At 40.8% G+C, this 20,298-nt stretch overlaps 1 protein-coding gene across 7 annotated transcripts in view; it reads left to right on the forward strand.

Annotated features, from left to right (window-relative positions):
• The window catches only part of SEC22C (SEC22 homolog C, vesicle trafficking protein), a 35,343-nt gene extending 16,209 nt beyond the window's left edge, over positions 1-19,134 (forward strand). For 5 of the 7 annotated variants that reach the window (XM_071428474.1, XM_071428472.1, XM_071428471.1 and 2 more), the window contains exons 4-8: positions 265-428; positions 1,797-1,979; positions 10,766-10,884; positions 11,828-11,893; positions 14,216-19,134. In XM_071428474.1, the coding sequence (XP_071284575.1) occupies positions 265-428; positions 1,797-1,979; positions 10,766-10,884; positions 11,828-11,893; positions 14,216-14,416 (733 nt within the window). In that variant the 3' untranslated portion in view covers positions 14,417-19,134. The remainder of the gene's footprint in view (positions 1-264; positions 429-1,796; positions 1,980-10,765; positions 10,885-11,827; positions 11,894-14,215) is intronic. The other 2 variants (XR_011679430.1, XR_011679431.1) reach the window with 2 other exon arrangements.
• The last annotated feature ends 1,164 nt before the right edge of the window (positions 19,135-20,298 follow it).

Genomic DNA, 20,298 nt, shown 5'->3' on the forward strand with positions numbered 1-20,298 from the left:
CCAATTTAATAAAGTCTGGCTTGTGCTCTTCACTGTGCTCAGGCATCCTGGATGAGTTAAGAATAAATAATTGTGTAAGAAAAAATAGATCTACAGGGATTATTGCAGGATTTTGACAACAACAAAATCCTTTTTTTTTTTCTGCAGTCTGAGCTCAGTCTGTACATTTTGTTCTGACAGAAAGCACAGCTCCATCCTCACGTTCAGCAGGACTCTCACCTTTTTATGTTGATGTGATTATTTTTTTTTTAATTTCTATTTCAGTTTCCTTTCTTCTGGGGATATTGCCTGCATGGCAATCTGTTCCAGCAGCTACTCAACCATCATGGCCTTCTGCTTCCTGGAAGAGCTTCGCTGGGAATTTGCTGCTTCCTACAACACAAGGAGCATCACTTCAGCTTCCAGACCATATGCTTTTATTGAATTTGGTTTGTAACTTTGTTCTCTAATAGTAAAAATCCTCTCTGCCAATTTGATGGTGTTAAACAACATCTCCTGGCTAAAGGCTGATGATGAAAGTGACTCTGGGTGTGCCTTTGCCCTCGTGTGGAGGAGGAGGGGGAGATCTTAATGCCCTAAACTATTGGAGTGTTTGGTTTGGAGTTCCTGAGAGTTCATCTCTTGGGAACAAAATGCTGTGGTGATTGATGAACAAGCAGAGAAGAAAAAAGAAATTGACACCTCGGACACTTTTGAACTTAATTAAAAAAATCTGACAGGTGAGGACAGATGAGTTCAGGAAAAAAGGGAGACAGAGTAGATTATTATGGGCAGCTTTATTTCTGGTATGACTTGGAGTCAGAATACTTCAGAACCATGCCCAGTGGTTCTTTTTTAGCCTGAAATAATTGGTTTTCTTGCCAAGCAGGAGCTGCTCTACTGAACCTCACACCTTTGAAAGACACAATTCCCTTGCAGTGAGAAAGTTTTCTGGGAAAGGATAATATCCTGCAGTGTGTTTGCACTCTTCAGTCCAGATTTCAGTAACAGTGTTAAACTCAGGCTTAAAAACTTGAGAAATCCATTAGGAAAGCATCTTCTAGAGCCATTTTGGATTTTGGGTGGATTCCCTGCAGGGCACATTACAGCCAGGATGTAATTTCATATTGAGATTCACATTACTCTTTTTTTTTTTTTTTAACTTGAGTAGGAGTTGGGGAATTTCTAGCCTCTTTTAATTGCATAAAGCTTAGTTTTTAAAGAAAAAATACATTTCTAAAATAATTTTTACTATTTATTAAGTTGCTGAGTGCCTAATATTGCTGTGTGGTTATTTATTTATTTATTTATTTATTTAATCATCTCCATTCCTGTGTTTGGATCTAAGATGCACTTCATGCTCAAGATTTTAATATTTTGTGTGGTAGTTACAGATCATTTTTGTTATTTTTTTAGAGTAGATACTAGAAGAAATTCTTTCCTGTGAGGGTGGGGAGGCACAGGTTCTCAGAGCAGCTGTGGCTGCCCCTGGATCCCTGGAAGTGTCCAAGGCCAGGCTGGATGGGGCTTGGAGCAACCTGGGATGGTGGAAGCTGTCCCTGCCCATGGCAGGGGGTGGCACTGGATGATCCTTAAGGTCCCCTCCATCCCAAACCTTTCTGTGCTGTAAAATACTTAAAAGAAGTACTTTTGTTCCCTAACCAGCAATGGAATTCTTGGAAATGAAATGAAGAAATTAAAACAATCAAATCACCACGACACGATAAAATACCACCGCAATTAAGGTTTTAACAACACTAAGGATTAATTAAGCAGCCTTGCAGGGGTGACTTGAGCAGCTTTTCCTGTTGTTTCAGATAACACCATTCAGAAGGTGAAACACCATTTCAACAGCAGCCGTGGCTCCAGGGCCAAGGGCAGCTGGGAGAGGGTGGAGGAGGAGCTGAAGCTGCAGCCCCCAGTGCAGCTGCAGCTGGAGGCCACGGAGCTGCTGAACGGGCTGAGCAATGGAGGGCACGCAGGAGGCCATGTGGAGGTTGGTAAGTTACTTCTACACCAGGTGACAGGAGATCTCCTCACCCTGCACACCTGCCAGCTGGTGGGATGGTAGATGTGAAAAAACAATGTTCGCTCTTTGTTCTGGTTTGAAAGCAAAACTAGTGAGAGACTCCAAGTCAGAAATGCAATTTATTAGGAAAAGGGGAAGAAAACCCCACAAAATACATGCAATAATTCAAAAGAAAAACCACTGACAGTGTCAGAATACAACCTGACACCCTGTTGGTTAGGGTGTTGGTAGCAGTTCCATTGGAATTGTGGCTGCAGCCCTCCTGGAGTGACAGGTGTGGTTCTGCTGGAGCAGTGATCCTATGGATGGGTGTAGTCTTCCTCTGAAGATCCAGTGCAAGAGGCAGCTGTTCCTCTGGGAAATCCACTGGAAAGGCTGCTCTGGTGTGCCAAAACCTGAGATTGTATCCAGGTAGGAATGCTTGGCTCCTCCCTCTAGGCAGAGCATCTCCCAATGGGATGCTGTAGTTTTTATCAGCCATGCAGGGACATTCAATAGCCCATTAACAGCATATATGTCCTAGAGGGAGGATTGGTTTGTGGAAGAGATAAAGAAAACTGCCCAATGAACAGAAAATAACTGCCCCACCTCTGACAGATAGGAAACAGAATACATATTGCCTTGCAGTCTAGGACACTCTTCTGTGAAAATGTAAAAAGTTTAATAAAGGACAATAGGAGACAAGGACAATAGAGCAAAGATTATGGCTGGGTGCATCTTGGCACTGAGCAAAGAGCACCCTAATATCTTTGGGGATACCCCTTAAATACCTTTTAATTACATCAGCCCGTTGCATATTCATAGATCCTTGTGCATTGTAAACTTTTCCCCAAACTACTTTACATATTCCAAGAATTGTTTAGCATGGCTCCTCCTTGGGTCTGCCTTTTTAGAGCATGGGTATTCTTTGGTTGTGGTTTCAGTCCTTTTTTATCACCTCCAGTTTTGGGGTTTGGCCCACAGTGTTTTCAGACAGGGAGTGCTGATGGTTGGCAGATCTGTGCAGGTGTCCTCATCCTGTGGGCATTGGATGTTATCCCATCCCAGCAGGCATTTCAACACAAGCACACTTAGATCAGCTATTTCACTGAGCTTAATTAACAGCAGAAATAAAATCTGTATCTTTATAACAAAGTTACTTTAACATGACACATATAAAATCTATTTTAATATTTGCAAAAAGCCAATATTATAATATGTATCTATAACACATATCAGCTATTTCACTACTATGTCTAAGCTTAATTAACACCAGCAATAAAAACTATGTAACAAAGTTACCTTCAGCTATTTCACTACTATGTCTAAGCTTAATTAACAACAGAAATAAAAACTATATCTTTATAACAGTTACTTTAACATGACACATATAAAATCTATTTTAATATTTGCAAAAAGCCAATATTATAATATGTATCTATAACACATATCTACTATTTCACTACTATGTCTAAGCTTAATTAACAGCAGAAATAAAAATTATACAACAAAGTTCTTCAACATGACACATATAAAATCTATTTTAATATTTGCAAAAAGCCAATATTATAATACGTATCTATAACACATATCTGCTATTTCACTACTATGTCTAAGCTTAATTAACAGCAGAAATAAAAACTATATAACAAAGTTCTTCAACATTACACATATAAAATCTATTTTAATATTTGCAAAAAGCCAATATTATAATACGTATCTATAACACATATCTGCTATTTCACTACTATGTCTAAGCTTAATTAACAACAGAAATAAAAACTATATAACAAAGTTACTTTAACATTACACATATAAAATCTATTTTAATATTTGCAAAAAGCCAATATTATAATACGTATCTATAACACATATCTGCTATTTCACTACTATGTCTAAGCTTAATTAACAGCAGAAATAAAAATTATACAACAAAGTTACTTCAACATTACACATATAAAATCTATTTTAATATTTGCAAAAAGCCAATATTATAATATGTCTCTATAGCAGTAGAAATGCTGCAACATCTCTCAAAGCATCTCCTTCAGAAGCCACTCTGAGTAAGGCCACGAGAGCCATTTCAAATCCATACACACACCACAGATAGCTCAGGGGAAGAAGCACAGGAAGGGTCTTTGTGTGATGTATTCCAGCAAAGGTTTATTGCATCCACCATGCCAAAGGGATCGGGGACAGAGGCAAAACCATGTGGTCTGCACAGACTAAAGTATGGGGTCAGTGACTTGAGGGTACAGGGATGGTGCAAAGGGCAGCAATCTGAGTGGGGATGAGAGATGAACAATTGGGGTGAGCAGGGTCAGCTGGCCAATGGGGGAATTTAAATAAAATTATAATAATTCAGAGGGAGGGAGGTTTACATTTTCCATTTCAGAGGAGGCTCCTGCCTTCCTTAGTAGACACCTGTCTGTTCAAACTGAGAGAGATTTCTAATATAGATTGGCAATAGTGCTGCACAGCACCATGGGGGGAGTCCTCTCTTTCAGCCTAGGTGGGGAATATTCTCTGTGGTAGATCTTTCCAGGGCAAAGCTTGGTTTATTGCATTCCCACAGCTCCTCTGTTTTTTCCTACTATGAAATCTTCCCCAATGGATTTTTGCAGACACTTAACTAAACAGGGTAACTTGAGTAAAATGATAAAAACAGGGATTACAGCCTACAAAATCTGTCTGGCAAAAGATGGAACCCATCTTATCTGAAAAGTTCATTGATGTAACCTGAGTTTTTCTCACCTTTAAGTCCTTTACTTGCTCGTTCAGCTTCTGGATGTGGATAAATGTTGAGTGTGAAGAAAGGTTGAAGCAGCACATCTTTTCAAAGTCCTGGCAGTTATTTCCATGGGCAAGCAGTGAAAAGTCTGTTGCTGCTTGGTTTTATAGTGTTACATGCTTTGGTGTTACTGGCATTTGTTAGCAGCTCACTCAGTGCCCAGAACATAGCACTGGTTTGCTTACTTAGCTAGCACTTTTAATTTTCATATAATTTTTAAAGTTTTTGCAGCAGCAACCCCAGGGGCCAATACTGAGGCTGCTGTTTTCTTTTTTCTACCTCAAAAGTTAATTTTGTTTTGGCAGTCAGATTTAAATTGATGGACAAATCTGCTGTGCTTAATTTTTTGGTCACAAATTATGGCCCACAGCACGTGGCAGAAAAACACATGGGGGTTCCTTGTGTACCAAGAAATGTTTATTTACATTGTGTGTGTGAAACCAAAAAAGGATTTTTCCATCATAGTAAACAACATATGGGCTTTACATTGCAGCAGGTATGCAGCAGAGCTTTGGAAACTGCTGTGGAGTCTTTTTCCAGCCTTACAGCTTCCTCTCTGTATGGAAAATATAAGCTTGATATTTTCCATGTGATATTTTCTCTTCAAACCCTTGTTTGTTCAAATTTCTAAAGAAGCTCCACTGATTCATTCATTGCTTGTTGCAAACTCATAATGAAAGATCTGTAATTACAGTCTGAATGAGTTTCTTCAGCCTTGAGGGAAAAGAAAATGAGAAAAATATGAGCTGAGGGTAACCTCTTGTTCCCACATTGTCTGGCTTGAGGTCTCTTTGCTTTTTTCTTTTACCTTATATTTTTTTAAATTTAATCCATTTGACTAAAATTCTGAAAGAGGCTTTGTGTATATGTATAAATAACACAGAGGCTTGTCAGGGGCCTTTTTAATAATAAAACTTGATGTTTTACCTACCAACCCCTAATTCTTTAATATAAAAATGGTACCTCTTAGTTGTGTTTCAGTTGCACAGTCAAGGTCCTGCCTACTTCCTCCACAAATGAAATCAGAGAATTATTTAGGTTGGAGAAAAACTTGCAGATCATTGAGTCCTACCAGAAACCAAGCCCTGCCAAGTCCACCACTAAACCATTCTCTATTTTAATCCTATTAGCACAGTGGTTTAAATGCAGCTGGAGTGCCATGAGCTTGTATTTCCTTTTTTTTGTTGTTGTTCTTGGCTTATGAAGCACTAATAAAATTAAGTTCCAGTTGCTCAATCTTATAGTTTGTGATAGATGAGCTGGAATCTAATTTGACATAGGTATTTTAAATTAGAGTATGGAAGGGCACTGGCCAGGAGGAATTAAAAATAGAATGGAAAGCACTTTATTTGCCAGTCAGATTTGTGAGTGTTCCTCAGAGCTGTGCTTGAAGGTTAAATCTTTTCATGTTTTGACAGGGCTTAGAAATTCTTTGCACTTTTTCTTTAAATTTTGAACAGCTTCAGTGCCAGTAAATATTTGTGATCTAGTCTGTGTCCACAGATCAGAAATATATTTTCACTTCCCTTTTATTCCTAATTGCTTTCCTTTACTTTCCATCTGGCTTTTTATTTCTGGCTGTTCTCTCTGGTCTAACCCAAATACTCTCACAGATTGTTCTGCCTTTATTTTAAGGCTCATGTTTATGATCATCTGTTTGCCTCCACTGGAGTCAGCTTTCCTGGCTTGTGTCTCTCTCCTCTCATCATCCCCTCCCAGCTGAATCCCACTTTGCTGCTCTAAGTTTAGCTGTGTGCATAGTGTTTGTTCCATATTAATGTTATTTATACCACAGCTCTGCTCTACAAGAGGCTGTTTGAAATGCTGTGGCTGCAGGAGAGCAGGATTGAATTGTGCCTGCACTCCCTGGTGCAGATTGATTGATCCAGGGATGATCCAAACATCCCTTCCTCACATGGCTGGAGCTGCTGCTGGCCTCTTTGGAGTTGGCTGAGCTCATCCTCTGGCTCTTCAGTTTGCTGTGAAAAAGGCCAGAAGACTCAGGGCAGCTCTCTCCTTGTTAGTATTCTTGAGAACAAGAGATTTTTTTTTTCCCCTTCTTGCTTCCATTCTTTCTGCTGTTTGTTCTTTCCTTTTGTTAACTAAACCCAGCCCAAAAAAACCCAAAAACTGGCTACAAAAACCCTTATTTTGCCCCCTTGATCATCACCCCCAGAGCCCTGGGTGCTGCTCAGAGCCTCTCTGGTGTCAGTGTGGGCACAGAGGACATGGGGCTGTGTGCAGGGCACAGGGAGCTCTCTGGGGGCAGGGAGGGTGTCTTGGTTTGGAAAGACAGGAGTCTGCTAAGGAAGGCAGGAGCCTCCCCTGAAATGGAGAATGTAAACCCTCCCCACCCCTCCCAATTGCTATGAATTTGAAATTAAGGGGCTCTCAGGCAAAAATATGGGAGCAGGAAATAACAGGTCTTTAATAGGGAAGACAATAAAAGGATAAAATAAACAATGCAGTGAACTAGAACAACACTGGCAGAGTCAGAACCCAGCCTGACACCCTGTGGGTCAGGCTGTTGGCAGCAGAACCATTGGAATTGTGGCTCAGCCCTCCTGCAGTGTCAGGGGTGGCTCTGCTGGAGCAGGGATCCTGTAGAAAGGTGCAGTCTCTTCCTCTGAAGATCCAGTGGAAGAAGAGGCAGCTGCTGTTCCTCTGGGAAATCCAGTGGAGAAGCTGTGCTGGTGTTCCAGAATCTCTGGATTATATCCAGGTAGGAATGCTTGGCTCCTCCCTCTGGGCTCACATCTCCCACTGGGATGCTGTAGTTCTTATCAGCCATGCAGGGACATTCAATGGCTGTTATCAGCAGGTGTCCCCTCCTGAGGGAGGAGTGACTGTGGGCACTCAGAGAGAGAGATAAGGCAAACTGCCCACTTGACAAAGGCAATCTGCCATGCAGATGGGAATAAAATACCTCTTGCCTTGCAATCTGGAACAGAGGGTTTGCACCAGGACATGGGGCTGGGTGCAGGGCACAGGGGCTCTCTGGGATGGGCAGGGAGGGTTTGATGGGGCTGGGTGCAGGGCACAGGGGGCTCTCTGTGGGCAGGGAGGGTTTGATGGGGCTGGGTGCAGGGCACAGGGGCTCTCTGTGGGCAGGGAGGGTTTGATGGGGCTGTGTGCAGGGCACAGGGGCTCTCTGTGGGCAGGGAGGGTTTGATGGGGCTGGGTGCAGGGCACAGGGGCTCTCTGTGGGCAGGGAGGGTTTGGGGTTTGCACAAGGACATGGGGCTGTGTGCAGGGCACAGGGGCTCTCTGTGGGCAGGGAGGGTTTGGGGTTTGCACAAGAACATGGGGCTGTGTGCAGGGCTCAAGGGGCTCTCTGTGGGCAGGGAGGGTTTGATGGGGCTGGGTGCAGGGCACAGGGGCTCTCTGTGGGCAGGGAGGGTTTGATGGGGCTGGGTGCAGGGCACAGGGGGCTCTCTGTGAGCAGGGAGGGTTTGCACATCCCAGCTGCCTCTGGGAAGCAGCAGAACAGTTTGTGCCACTGCCCTTGTGAGGCAGCAGGTGAATCCTGCAGCTCCCCTTGGTGAGTGTTCTTCATCTCCCACAGGCACACAGGGAGTCCTTCAAAGGCCTTTTCAGGGGCTGTTTTTGAAGCTGTCTCACTCTCTGCCTTTTGTGTGCTTGTGTTTCAGTTGAGGCTGTTGGAGTGATTTCATTTCTCACTCCTGGTGCTCTTTCTGAGTCAGTGACTCATGTCCAGCCTTGTGCTGTGCCTGCAGGAGGCAGATCCAAGCTGCTGCTGCACACTCTGGTGTCTCCCTCCAGTGAAATGGCCACAGGCCTCTGCCAGAAAATCTTTCATGGGCAGAGGTTTCAATTTCTTCACTGGCTGAGGGTGTTTGCAGTTATTCTGCACATGTTCAAACCTGCTGGTGCATCACCCACAGCTCCCAGAATGTTTCTGTGTGGATCTTGTACTCTGAAGTGCACAACTTCTGTGCTTGAGGAGGCAGATCCATGTGAAGCCTAATTAGTGTTTATTTGTGCTTGTGCAGAGTGTGCTGTCCTGGACTGAGTGTTTGTACTCTTCTTTTCCCTTATTTAATATAATAGGCCATGCCAGTATGAAATTCTCTTGATAAAAATATGACTGACTTCACCCAAGGAAGTGAAATAATTTTCCCTTAGCAGGACCCATCTCACTTCTCTGTGCAATTTCAGTTTGTGAGTTAAACCTCAGAATTTAACAGCACAAATAAATCTCTGCAGCAAACCATTTCAAGCCCAGTTTTCACAAAATCTGAACCCTGAGCCAAGTGGATGTTTTAATCTCCCCTGCATCTGTGACAGCAATTCTCTTTATCCTCCTGGACTAAAAAATAATGTAACTTTTACATAATATTTCATGCTGCAGAAGCATGAGACTTACATTGTTCTTCCCTAGGGACTGGGAACTCTTGGCACATGTGGCTTGCAGGATTCTGCTCAATGAATGACATTTGTGTTTAATAATTATAATTGTTTGAGAGACATTTATGCCTCTGAAGTAAACCTTAAAATTTGAGGATCAGTCTTTATTAGGAAATATCTGTGGGAGAGTTACACACATATATAGCTGCAACATTATTTAATTAGTCAAAAGTAGGAATAGCAGGAAAAAAATAGAAGGAAACTGAATTCTGGGGTCAGGGAATGAATAGAGATGCTGCTAGGAGTTTTTTGTAAATGTCACTGTGTAGCAAAAGAAAAGCCAAATTGCCTTTGAGTGACAGAGTTACACCATTCTGTCTGCAGTACCCAGTGATGCTCCCTAAAGTGCCACACATCAAATTGAGTTGATCCAGTTCCTTTGGAGCTGAAATTATGGGTGTGTGAGTTCATGCCAGACAAATTAATTACAGAGACACGGATGAAAGGTGCTTTACATCTCTGTATTAATTTGGCACCAGAGTTTTTTACATCCATCTGTCAAAATCTGGCTTGAAGGAGAAGGCAGGAGTGTTTTTCTCTCTGAAATCATGTAATGGCTGTTGTGGTGATTCATCTGTCACTCAAAGGAAGCCAGAGGTGCAGTTTATCTGGAAAGGTCAGATAAATAGATAAATAGTCAGATAAAGAGGATCTGGATTCACTGGGCACAGGTTGGAGATGGTTTCCTTGAGGGCTCATTCATTCTCTCCTGTCTCTTGGGTTCAGCAGATCTGGATTTGATATCTGAGCTGCAAATTATCATTTTTTATGAAACTAACAGTGTCCTACTTGTGGTGATGCAAGGGCAGGAATGAAATGTAGCTGAGGATCAAGGTGTGGAATCTGTTATTGAACAAGTGCAGGAAAACTGGAGGTGTGCTCTTGGCCAAGCCTGAATTAAAGGCAGCCAATTCCAAAGCTAAACACACATTTATGATAATTACTTTGACCTTAATTAGGCATGTATCAATGGGATTATCATGCAGAACTGCTGCTCAGCAGGGTGGGTGTTAAGTAGTAGCAGAGAAAGTGAGAAAGGAAGGAGGCAGATAATTCCCTACCTGGGAAATGAGGGCAGCCTGAGCCCAGAAGTGGGATAAAATGTTTAATTACTGCTTAAGGAGGAGATGAGTTGCTGCCTTGCTGTGGTGATGGGTGAAATCTAACCCCTTCCCCAGACCTTTGGGTGGGGAAAGCCTCTGGCTTTTCTGCTGATCTGAGGAGTGCTGAGCATCCTCATCTGCTGGAATAAACAAAGAATTATCTGTGTGCACCACAGAAGACATTGATGCCAAATAGGTCAAGAAAAATCTGTTGTTGAATTGTTTAAAAGTACTCCAGAGCTCTTGGTGATTTCTGGATGTGTGAAGAACTGAATGCTGCAATACAACAACAAAAAAAGGGGGGATTTCTATTCATAATCAATCTTCCCTGGAGCAAGCATGGAAGGTTTTGCAAGTGTTTAAAACCCACACAAAGTAATTGTGGTGTTTTCTAGTAAAAGCTTGAAAGCAATAGTGCAAACTTTCACTAATGTCTGCTTTTCATTTCATTTCCAGTCCCTACTTACAGGATGCAGCCTGTAACCCCCCTGGGGATTCTGTCACTTGTTCTGAACATCATGTGTGGAGCTCTGAACCTCATCCGAGGGGTTCACCTGGCAGAATATTCCTTTCAGGTAAGCCTGATGCTCCCAGACCTGAGAATGAGGGAAAGGCAATGAATTTTTGGGTAACCACTTCAAGGGTGGCTGTTCTGCCCCTCAGCTGAGCACACATCTCTCCACAAAAAGTGTTTTGTTTCTCCAGGACTGCTACACCTTGTGTATTTTTCTGTACATCACAATATTCTGCATTTTATTCTGTTCTGTAGAAGTTTAAATTTTGAGAAATTTCTTTTTTAATTATTTCTTTTTAAACTCATTTTTTTAATTATTAGAATTCTAAAATTCCAAAAATTACTTATTTATTAAAATAAAGAAAAATTATTAAATTATTTATTCATTATTTATTAAAATAATTATTAACATAATTATGAAATAATTATTAAATAATTAAAATTACTAAATTATTTATTTAGAAATAAAATTTCCAAAATTTTTGATTTAGAAATAAAATTTCTAAAAATTATTAAATAAGTTTTAGAATGAAAACTTATTTAATAATTTTTAAAAATTTTATTTTTTAATTTATTTATTCTTACCAGGCTGCCTGGATTTTTTTTTTCTCCATTCTTGCATTTTATTTTAGATCCTTTTCTGTAATTTATTTATTCTTACCAGGCTGCCTGGATTTTTTTTTCTCCATTCTTGCACTTTATTTTAGATCCTTTTCTGTAATTTTTTAAAAATAAACATGAGAATAAACAACTTTAAAAAAAGGGGGGGAAAAAGTGTGTTGATTGTATCCTGACACAGTTTTATTTAGCAGGAGCTGTCACATAAGGCTCAGTTCTTGGTGTCTTATCCAATGATATTGATCTTGGTGTTTGACACTGTTACAGTCAATCACCATAAACTGGGCTAAGAGGTTCTTGACTATATTTAAAATGTTCTCAAATTTCAAGAAGCACTTGCTAAAAGCTGTGCCTGACATAGTTGTCACTTCTTTTAATCCCAACAGGAGGACCATGAAGGAATTGGAAATGTGATAGCTTTTTTTCTACCTTTTCTAGCCTGTGTTTTTCAGGTATGTGAACTGCAAATAAAAATTTTTGCTGATTATTTTGCTGTTACAATTCACAAGACAGAGCCATTTCCAGCTAAGCAGAGGTTTTTAACATCCTAGCCAGGTGATTCCACTGATTTATTCCAGTCAAGTGGCACAAAAGCAGTTCAAGGCACGTTTTGAGCCTTGGGAAATTGCATTTGCAGGCTTTTTCAGTGCTTCCATGTTCTGACAAGTCAGAGGGGGCTGGGTGTGATGGACAAATGCCATCCCAAAGATGGTTCCTTCCCAAAGGGATGGACACATCTTCTGTAAGTGTCAGACTTAGTGATGGGCTTTTGCAGCACAACCACCTTGAATTACAAGTTTAAAAAAAAAAATCTGCAAAAAGAACACCCCAAAAATCTGACACTAAAAACTTAACAGGACTGAGGACTGAGCAAACATTGGACAGCAACATTATTGAAAATGGTGTAATTTACATGAAAAATCACATTGAATCCTGCTGGTTCCTTAATGGGATTTTTCCATATTCCAATTTTCCACATTTTCAATTTTTTTTTTTCCATAATGGGATTATTTCCTCTGACCTTACACAGAAGAGTTTGAATGAGGAAAATACAACCTGTTCCAAATTGTTTTTTCTTGAAAGGCTCCTTGAATTCCTAAAAAAATTCCACAACCTTTAACTTGAGGGCAGCATATGCTGGAAAATCTTCAGCTTTCAGCCTGGCATTGCAGAAAGGTGCTGCAGTTTTGTTTCTAGGAATAACTGATGCCTACAGTGTATTCATTGTCTTTTTTCCTTTTGGACCATGGTTTGGGGACCACTCTCAGACTTTGATGTATTTATGGGATTATTTGTTGTATTATGATACAATTTAGTGTCTTTCAGCTTTCTTACACCTTTGCTCGTGGCAGAGCTTTGGGGTGAAGAGATGAATTTAGATCTAACAGATTTATTTCGATCTAATAGATGGATTTATACCTAATAGATTTATTTTGACCTAATAGATTTATTTCAATCTAATAGATGGATTTCAATCTAATGGATTTATTTTGATCTAATGCATTTATTTTGATCTAACGGATTGATTTTGATCTAATAGATGGATTTTGATCGAATAGATGGATTTTGATCTAATAGATTTATTTCAATCTAATAGATGGATTTTGATCTAATAGATTTATTTTGATCTAATGCATTTATTTTGATCTGATGGATGGATTTTGATCTAATAGATTGATTTAGATCTAATGGATTATTTTGTTCTAAGGGATTATTTTGATCTAATGGATTATTTGTTCTAAGGGATTATTTTGATCTAATGGATTGATTTTGATCTAATAGATGGATTTTGATCTAATAGATTTATTTCAATCTAATAGATGGATTTTGATCTAATAGATTTATTTTGATCTAATGCATTTATTTTGATCTAATGGATTGATTTAGATCTAATAGATTAATTTAGATCTAATAGATGCATTTTGATCTAATGGATTGATTTTGATCTAATGGATGGATTTTGATCTAATAGATGCATTTTGATCTAATAGATGCATTTTGATCTAATGGATTGATTTAGATCTAATAGATTAATTTAGATCTAATGGATTGATTTAGATCTAATGGATTGATTTAGATCTAATAGATGAATTTAGATCTAATAAATTAATTTAGATCTAATAGATGAATTTAGATCTAATAGATTGATTTAGATCTAATAGATTAATTTAGATCTAATGGATTGATTTAGATCTAATGGATTGATTTAGATCTAATAGATGAATTTAGATCCAATAAATTAATTTAGATCTAATAGATGAATTTAGATCTAATAGATTGGTTTAGATCTAATGGATTGATTTAGATCTAATGGACTGATTTAGATCTAATAGATGGATTTAGATCCAATAAATCAATTTAGATCTAATAAATTAATTTAGATTTAAGTACTTGATGGAGATTGTTTTTCACAAAGAAAGGCTCTGTGCTTCCTCTTTCCCTGTGAGTACCTGAAGCCAGGGAAGTTGAATAAAGGAGAATTCTCTCTTCTCCTTTTGATTTATAGCAGCTTCCCCCCAAAAGCTGTGCACAACCTGCACGTGCTGACCTCTGCCTCAGCTGTGGAAGCTGTGACCTGAGCTGACAGAGGCTGATCTGTCACTGCCTGAGGGGAAAAAGGGACTCCTCTGTCAGCACTGGGAGCTTTTCATGTTCTCCTGTGAGGGTTTTGCCCTTCACATGCTCAGCAGATGGGTCCCAGGCAGCAATTCCCAGCTGGATCCCTGGTTTTGTGCACACTTCAGTGCTAACTCTCCCTTCTGCTCCTTTTGCAGTGTTACCTGTACCTCTTCTACAGCTCAGCCAGGAAGGTGAAGACTTTTGTGCTCCTTTTCTGTGTCTGTTCATGCAACATCTACTTGTATGGATTGAGGAACCTCTGGCAAATCTCCTTCCACATAGGAGTGGCTTCTCTTTCCTCTTACCAGATCCTGACAAGGCAGCTCCTGGAGAAGCAGCCTGACTGTGGTGTATGAAAAAAACAAAAAACAACCAAACTTGGGGTTTGCTACTCTGTTTTTACAACTCTTTTTTTGTATTCACCTGGCCAAAAATAGCTCAGAGTGTTTTTTAACCATCCATGGCAATGGTTATTGCAAGGAAAACAGCTCCCAGCAACTTGGGATCAGTAGGATCCTGTAATTATGTCCAGCACACAGCAAGGGGTGCAGCTGTATTTGACATGGTGGGGCTTGTCAGGTGTCACCACAGATGGAATTCTTACCTTCAGCAGGCTTTTCCTCCTTGGCTGCCACCATCCTGACAGCATTTTGCCATTTGTCTCACTGGCTCTGTGAGAGCTGGGTAGGTCAGTCTTGCCCTGCTGCTGCAAATACTCCAATGGTGAAGTAAAACAGGGGTAAAGTGATGGGTAACATTTCTGTCTCTAGATTTGTCTTGGTAAATGTGAGTGAAGGGGTTGTTTGCTGTAATTAGGTGAGTGCAGAATCAGTGGGGAAAATGCTGAGGGTGAGCTTCAGGATCATTTTTCTAGGCTTGGAAGGACAGGGAAAGGCTGTGACTCTTTTATAAACCATAAAGTCTATAAATATCTCCTTGGCTGAACAGCACATTGCAGTTTAGTGTGTGCTCATGGGTTAAATGCAAATATGCTTGGGGCAGCAAAAAATAATCCAAGTGGGTGTAAGTGATCTGTCAGCTCTTGTGGCCTTTGTTTCCTTGGCTAAGGTCACTTCTAGGATAAGGGCAATTCCGTGTTTGCTTGGCCTGTATGGATCATAAATCTTCCAAGCCTATTTATGACAGGCCACTGACTCCTTCACCTTCTTTTAATAAAATGAGTAGCTGGTGAGTAGAAAGCCATTTCCAGGAATGGAAAGCAAGAGCAGGTTCTCTTTGTTCTGTAGAACACAGCAGCTGGGGTTAATGGTGGTGAATTCTTACACTCAGATGAGTTTCTGGGTGTGCACTTTGGAACTGGGGACTGGAATTCCCAACCTCTGCTGCACTGGCTGTTCTGCTCTGTCATGGATCTGGGTGCACAGGGCCATTTTAGGGCATAGATGAATAATTTAGGCTGGCTGTTAAAAAAATGCATAGCAGTTTGATGCAGCTGTCCTTGAGGGCTTGTAGAGATTCAAACTGTAGGTATGTTACTGTGGAATTATGGTCCTAAAATTTCTTTTTTTTTTTTTTTCTGGTCATTCCCATTTCTTTCACCAAAGATTTCTTTTTCCTCTCACATGGTCTCTACCTCTGGTTGCAAAGAGATTAACATGCAGCAGAGTTGTCTTTTTTTTGCAGGAACACTTGATAAAATTCCTTGTTTTTATGTTAGTGAGTTTTCCTGGAATCTCAGGATGCAAACATAAGGATAAGACCAGAAATTTGTGATGCTGGACTTTGGAAGCACTTCTGGATGCAGCAGCAGCATCCATGTGCAGCTCATTCCAACCTGGACAGTTTGTAGGACATCAGGGGACTTAGTGCCAGGAGGAGAATGTAGGGATTTCTTTTTCACTGCACTTACTGGAACAGCAGCCTGATAAAAACCTCCAAAGTGTGAGGAATAGTCTGCTAGGAATGATGGAGGAATATTTTAGCCAGGCATTTTGGACACAGCTCGAGCTGAGTGCCATAAGGGAAAGGTTTTCTGTTATAAGGCAGAAAATTCTTTTCTTTTATCTCAGTGAGTTCTTCTGGAATCTCAGGATGCAAACATAAGGATCAGACCAGAAATTTGTGGTGCTGGACTTTGGAAGCACTTCTGGATGCAGCAGCAGCATCCATGTGCAGCTCATTCCTACCTGGATAGTTTGTAGGACATGGGAGACTTAGTGCCAGAGCTTTACTCAGGAGGAAAATGTAGGGATTTCTTTTCCACTGCATTTACTGGAACGGCAGCATGACAAAAACCTCCAAAGTGTGAGGAACAGTCTGCTAGGAATGATGGAGGAATATTTTAGCCAGGTATTTAAGGACACAACTTGAGCTGTGTGCCATAAAGGAAAGGTTTTCTGTTATAAGGCAGAAAATTCCTTGTTTTTATGTCAGTGAGTTTTTCTGGAATCTCAAGATGCAAACATAAGGATCAGACCAGAAATTTGTGGTGCTGGACTTTGGAAGCACTTCTGGATGCAGCAACAGCATCCATGTGCAGCTCATTCCAACCTGGACAGTTTGTAGGACATCAGGGGACTTAGTGCCAGGAGGAGAATGTAGGGATTTCTTTTTCACTGCACTTACTGGAACAGCAGCCTGATAAAAACCTCCAAAGTGTGAGGAACAGTCTGCTAGGAATGATGGAGGAATATTTTAGCCAGGCATTTAAGGACACAGCTCGAGTGCCATAAAGGAAAGGTTTTCTGTTATGAGGCAGAAAATTCCTTGTTTTTATGTCAGTGAGTTCTTCTGGAATCTCAGGATGCAAATACAAGGATCAGACCAGAAATTTTTGGTGCTAGACTTTGGAAGCACTTCTGGATGCAGCAGCAACATCCATGTGCAGCTCATTCCAACCTGGACAGTTTCTAGGACATAGGAGACTTAGTGCCAGAGCTTTACTCAGGAGGAAAATGTAGGGATTTCTTTTCCACTGCATTTACTGGAACAGCAGCATGACAAAAACCTCCAAAGTGTGAGGAACAGTCTGCTAGGAATGATGGAGGAATATTTTAGCCAGGTATTTGAGGACACAACTTGAGCTGTGTGCCATAAAGGAAAGGTTTTCTGTTATAAGGCAGAAAATTCCTTGTTTTTATGTCAGTGAGTTTTCCTGGAATCTCAAGATGCAAACATAAGGATCAGACCAGAAATTTGTGGTGCTGGACTTTGGAAGCACTTCTGGATGCAGCAACAGATCCATGGGCAGCTCATTCCAACCTGGACAGTTTCTAGGACATCAGGGGACTTAGTGCCAGGAGGAAAATGTAGGGATTTCTTTTTCACTGCACTTACTGGAACAGCAACCTGATAAAAACCTCCAAAGTGTGAGGAATAGTCTGCTAGGAATGATGGAGGAATATTTTAGCCAGGCATTTTGGACACAGCTCGAGCCATAAGGGAAAGGTTTTCTGTTCTAAGGGAGGGGATTAAAGTTGTTTGTCTGTCATTATCCCAGTTTTCTGTCAGACTAGCAGTGGAGAAATGAAGCCACAATTCAAGCCCTGTCCCTGAGACACCAAGATGACCCCACAGATGTGAGGGGTTTTGTGCTGCTCTTAATTTTCAAACTGTTCACTCCCAGTTTTCCCTGGTAAATTCTGGAGGAGGCTGCAGGGAACTCAGTCACTCAGAGTTTGCATTACAAGTTACAAAAAAAAATTACAGGTTTGGATTACAAGTTTAAAAAAAAAATCTGCAAAAAGAACACCCCAAAAATCTGACACTAAAAACTTAACACTTCAGGGATAATGGATCTGGTGATTGGTGGTGTTTTCCAGGAGCATAAATTGAATATCACCCCACTGGATTCATGTGGGAAAGGGATGCAGCATTTTATCCAGACAGACAGATCTTCATGAAAAGGACTTCAGGACAGGAGCCAGCTCCCTGCTCCTGCCTTTTTATCCTCACTCTGGCCAAAGAGTCCAGAAGAGCTTTTCCTGTTTCTCCACACAGAGCATTTCCAGAGGGCATTCCCCAGAGCTGGTTGGAAAAGTTGGGACATTCCTGCTGCTTTGCCAGCATCCAACTGCTCTGTCCTGAAACAAATCCATGCCTGAGCCAGGGCATGGCAGCCACAGCTCTGCAGAGGAGTGCTAGAACAGGGTGTCTGGACAATTGTGCAATTAACAGAGTGGAGAAAGGTTAATTTTGGCTTTTTTTGAATTGTTTTCCTGAAAACATTTCAGTAAAATCAAACCAAAACAGTTGATTCAATTCTGCTTTTGTCTAACATTTACACACCTATTGTATTTTTTTCTTTGTGGATTTTTGGGGAATGTGGCTGAATCTCCAGCTGTTTTCTACCCAGTGACAAAGCTCTGCTTTGGTGTTGGTCTTAATCCCTTTGCAACCTTTTATTTTCCTGTAATAGGTGTAACCATATTAAGGAATCCACATGGATTAGTCTGTGTGCACTTCATAGGTTGGGGTTGGGGTTCCAGGATGAGGCAGAACACACAGAATTTGATCTATTTTTATTTTTAATTTGGTATTTATCCCATGTCCACACAGTATTTTTACAGTTAAACATTTTCTCTTGGCAAAACAGCAAGAGGAATAGAATAGTTTACATTGATCTCACTGCTTTAAGATTTGATAAAAAAGAATGACTTGCAGTTTGAGAACACAAAATCTGACTCATAATGTGGGATTTTTCCTGTGTTGAATCAAATCCCCAAAGAGAAATCCATCCCTTTTTTCAGCTTTAAACTGGATAATGTGGTTTGAATTGCATCTTCTTCCTTCTGTCACTTTGCAAGAGAAGTCTTTTGGAAACTCTTCATCTCACCCAGCAGCTCAGCACAAGCAAATTGGCAAAGAATAAACTTCAAAAATTTCCAGGTTTGCTTACTCAGTGCTTAGTCACTTTATGAAGCTGGTAATTCTCTGGTTTCTTTTTTTTCCCCTTTCTCCCAAAGAGCTGTTGAGTTTGTAGAAGGTGGGCTGGTACCTTTTTAGACATTTTTGCACTGTATTAATAATTGAACCTGTGTAAATGTGTATAAAATCATTTTGCATGTATATGTATATATGTACATACATCTAATAAATGGCTTTTTTTTTGTAATGGTTGTCTTCATTCAGTGTTTGGAATTTAGTGATTGTATGAGAAACAAGGTTAATCAATCATTTTTAATGATTGTTAATCATTTTTGCAGGTACCTTTAGTGATCCCTGTGGCCAATTCATCAGCTGAACTGTATAAACATATTTACACATCTTTATTTATAAATACATTTACAGAAATGTAGTTATCCAAGCAGGGGATTGCAGGAGGCTGAGATGGAATCTCTTTGTGGCTTTAACAAGCTTGCTCTTTATTTTCAGGGACTCCCAGAGGCTTTTCCTGTAAAACTTGTGTGTTGCAGTGGTGAAATGAGATGTGACACATCCCAAAGGTGCCTTTCCAGCTGCCTGGCAGGGGTAGTAGGGATGTGGCAGTGTGCAGGTGCATTTTTAGCCTTAATGAAAACAGGATTGTTAATTAGTCTGTCCTTACTGAGAACTTGTGGGCTTTTTTGGGGGAATTTCAGCCACCTTTGCTGATGGCTCTGAAGACACCAATCCATCAGTTTTAAAGCAGTGAAGGGGTTAATGTGGCAGAAAATTCAGCCTGGAAAGGGATGGGTTCATGTGTGGGGGACCTGCTTTGTGTGACAGGACCCAGAGGATTCTGCCCAATCAGGAACCAGAAAATAAAGCAAAAATCAAAGAGTTGGGAGAACCAGGCTAGAGGAACTACTGGTTTCTTCCCATTTTTCTGCTCCCTGCTTCTCCACAGGATATCTAATGGCTTCAAACTGACAGAAGGCAGGATTAATAATTAAATATTAGGAAATTTCCTCACTCTGAGGGTGGGGAAGCCCTAGCAGAGGGTGGCCAGAGCAGCTGTGGCTGCCCCTGGATCCCTGGAAATGTCCCAGGCCAGGTTTGGAGCAGCCTGGGACAGGGCAAGGTGTCCTTGCCATGGCTGGGGTGGCACTGGATGGGCTTTAAGGTCCCTTCCAAACCAAACCACTCTGGGCTTCTGTGGCAAAAGCAAAACAATGCTCAGAGAGAGGGAGAAGCCCCTGGAGTGAGCAGAGAGGCAGAGCAGGGGCTGGGAATCCGGAGGAGAGAGAGCCTCATTCTTCTGAGCTGCTCTGCCCTTTGAAATCCAGATGTTATTTTTGTTCTGTAAATAAATGATTGCTCAAAGCATGTTTCTTCTCAGGATGCCAGGGGAGGGGAA

Source organism: Agelaius tricolor, unplaced genomic scaffold (genome assembly GCF_023055355.1).
Source record: "Agelaius tricolor isolate 1412-34295 unplaced genomic scaffold, bAgeTri1.0.p SCAF_6, whole genome shotgun sequence".
In the NCBI taxonomy this organism is placed as follows: Eukaryota; Metazoa; Chordata; class Aves; order Passeriformes; family Icteridae; genus Agelaius; species Agelaius tricolor.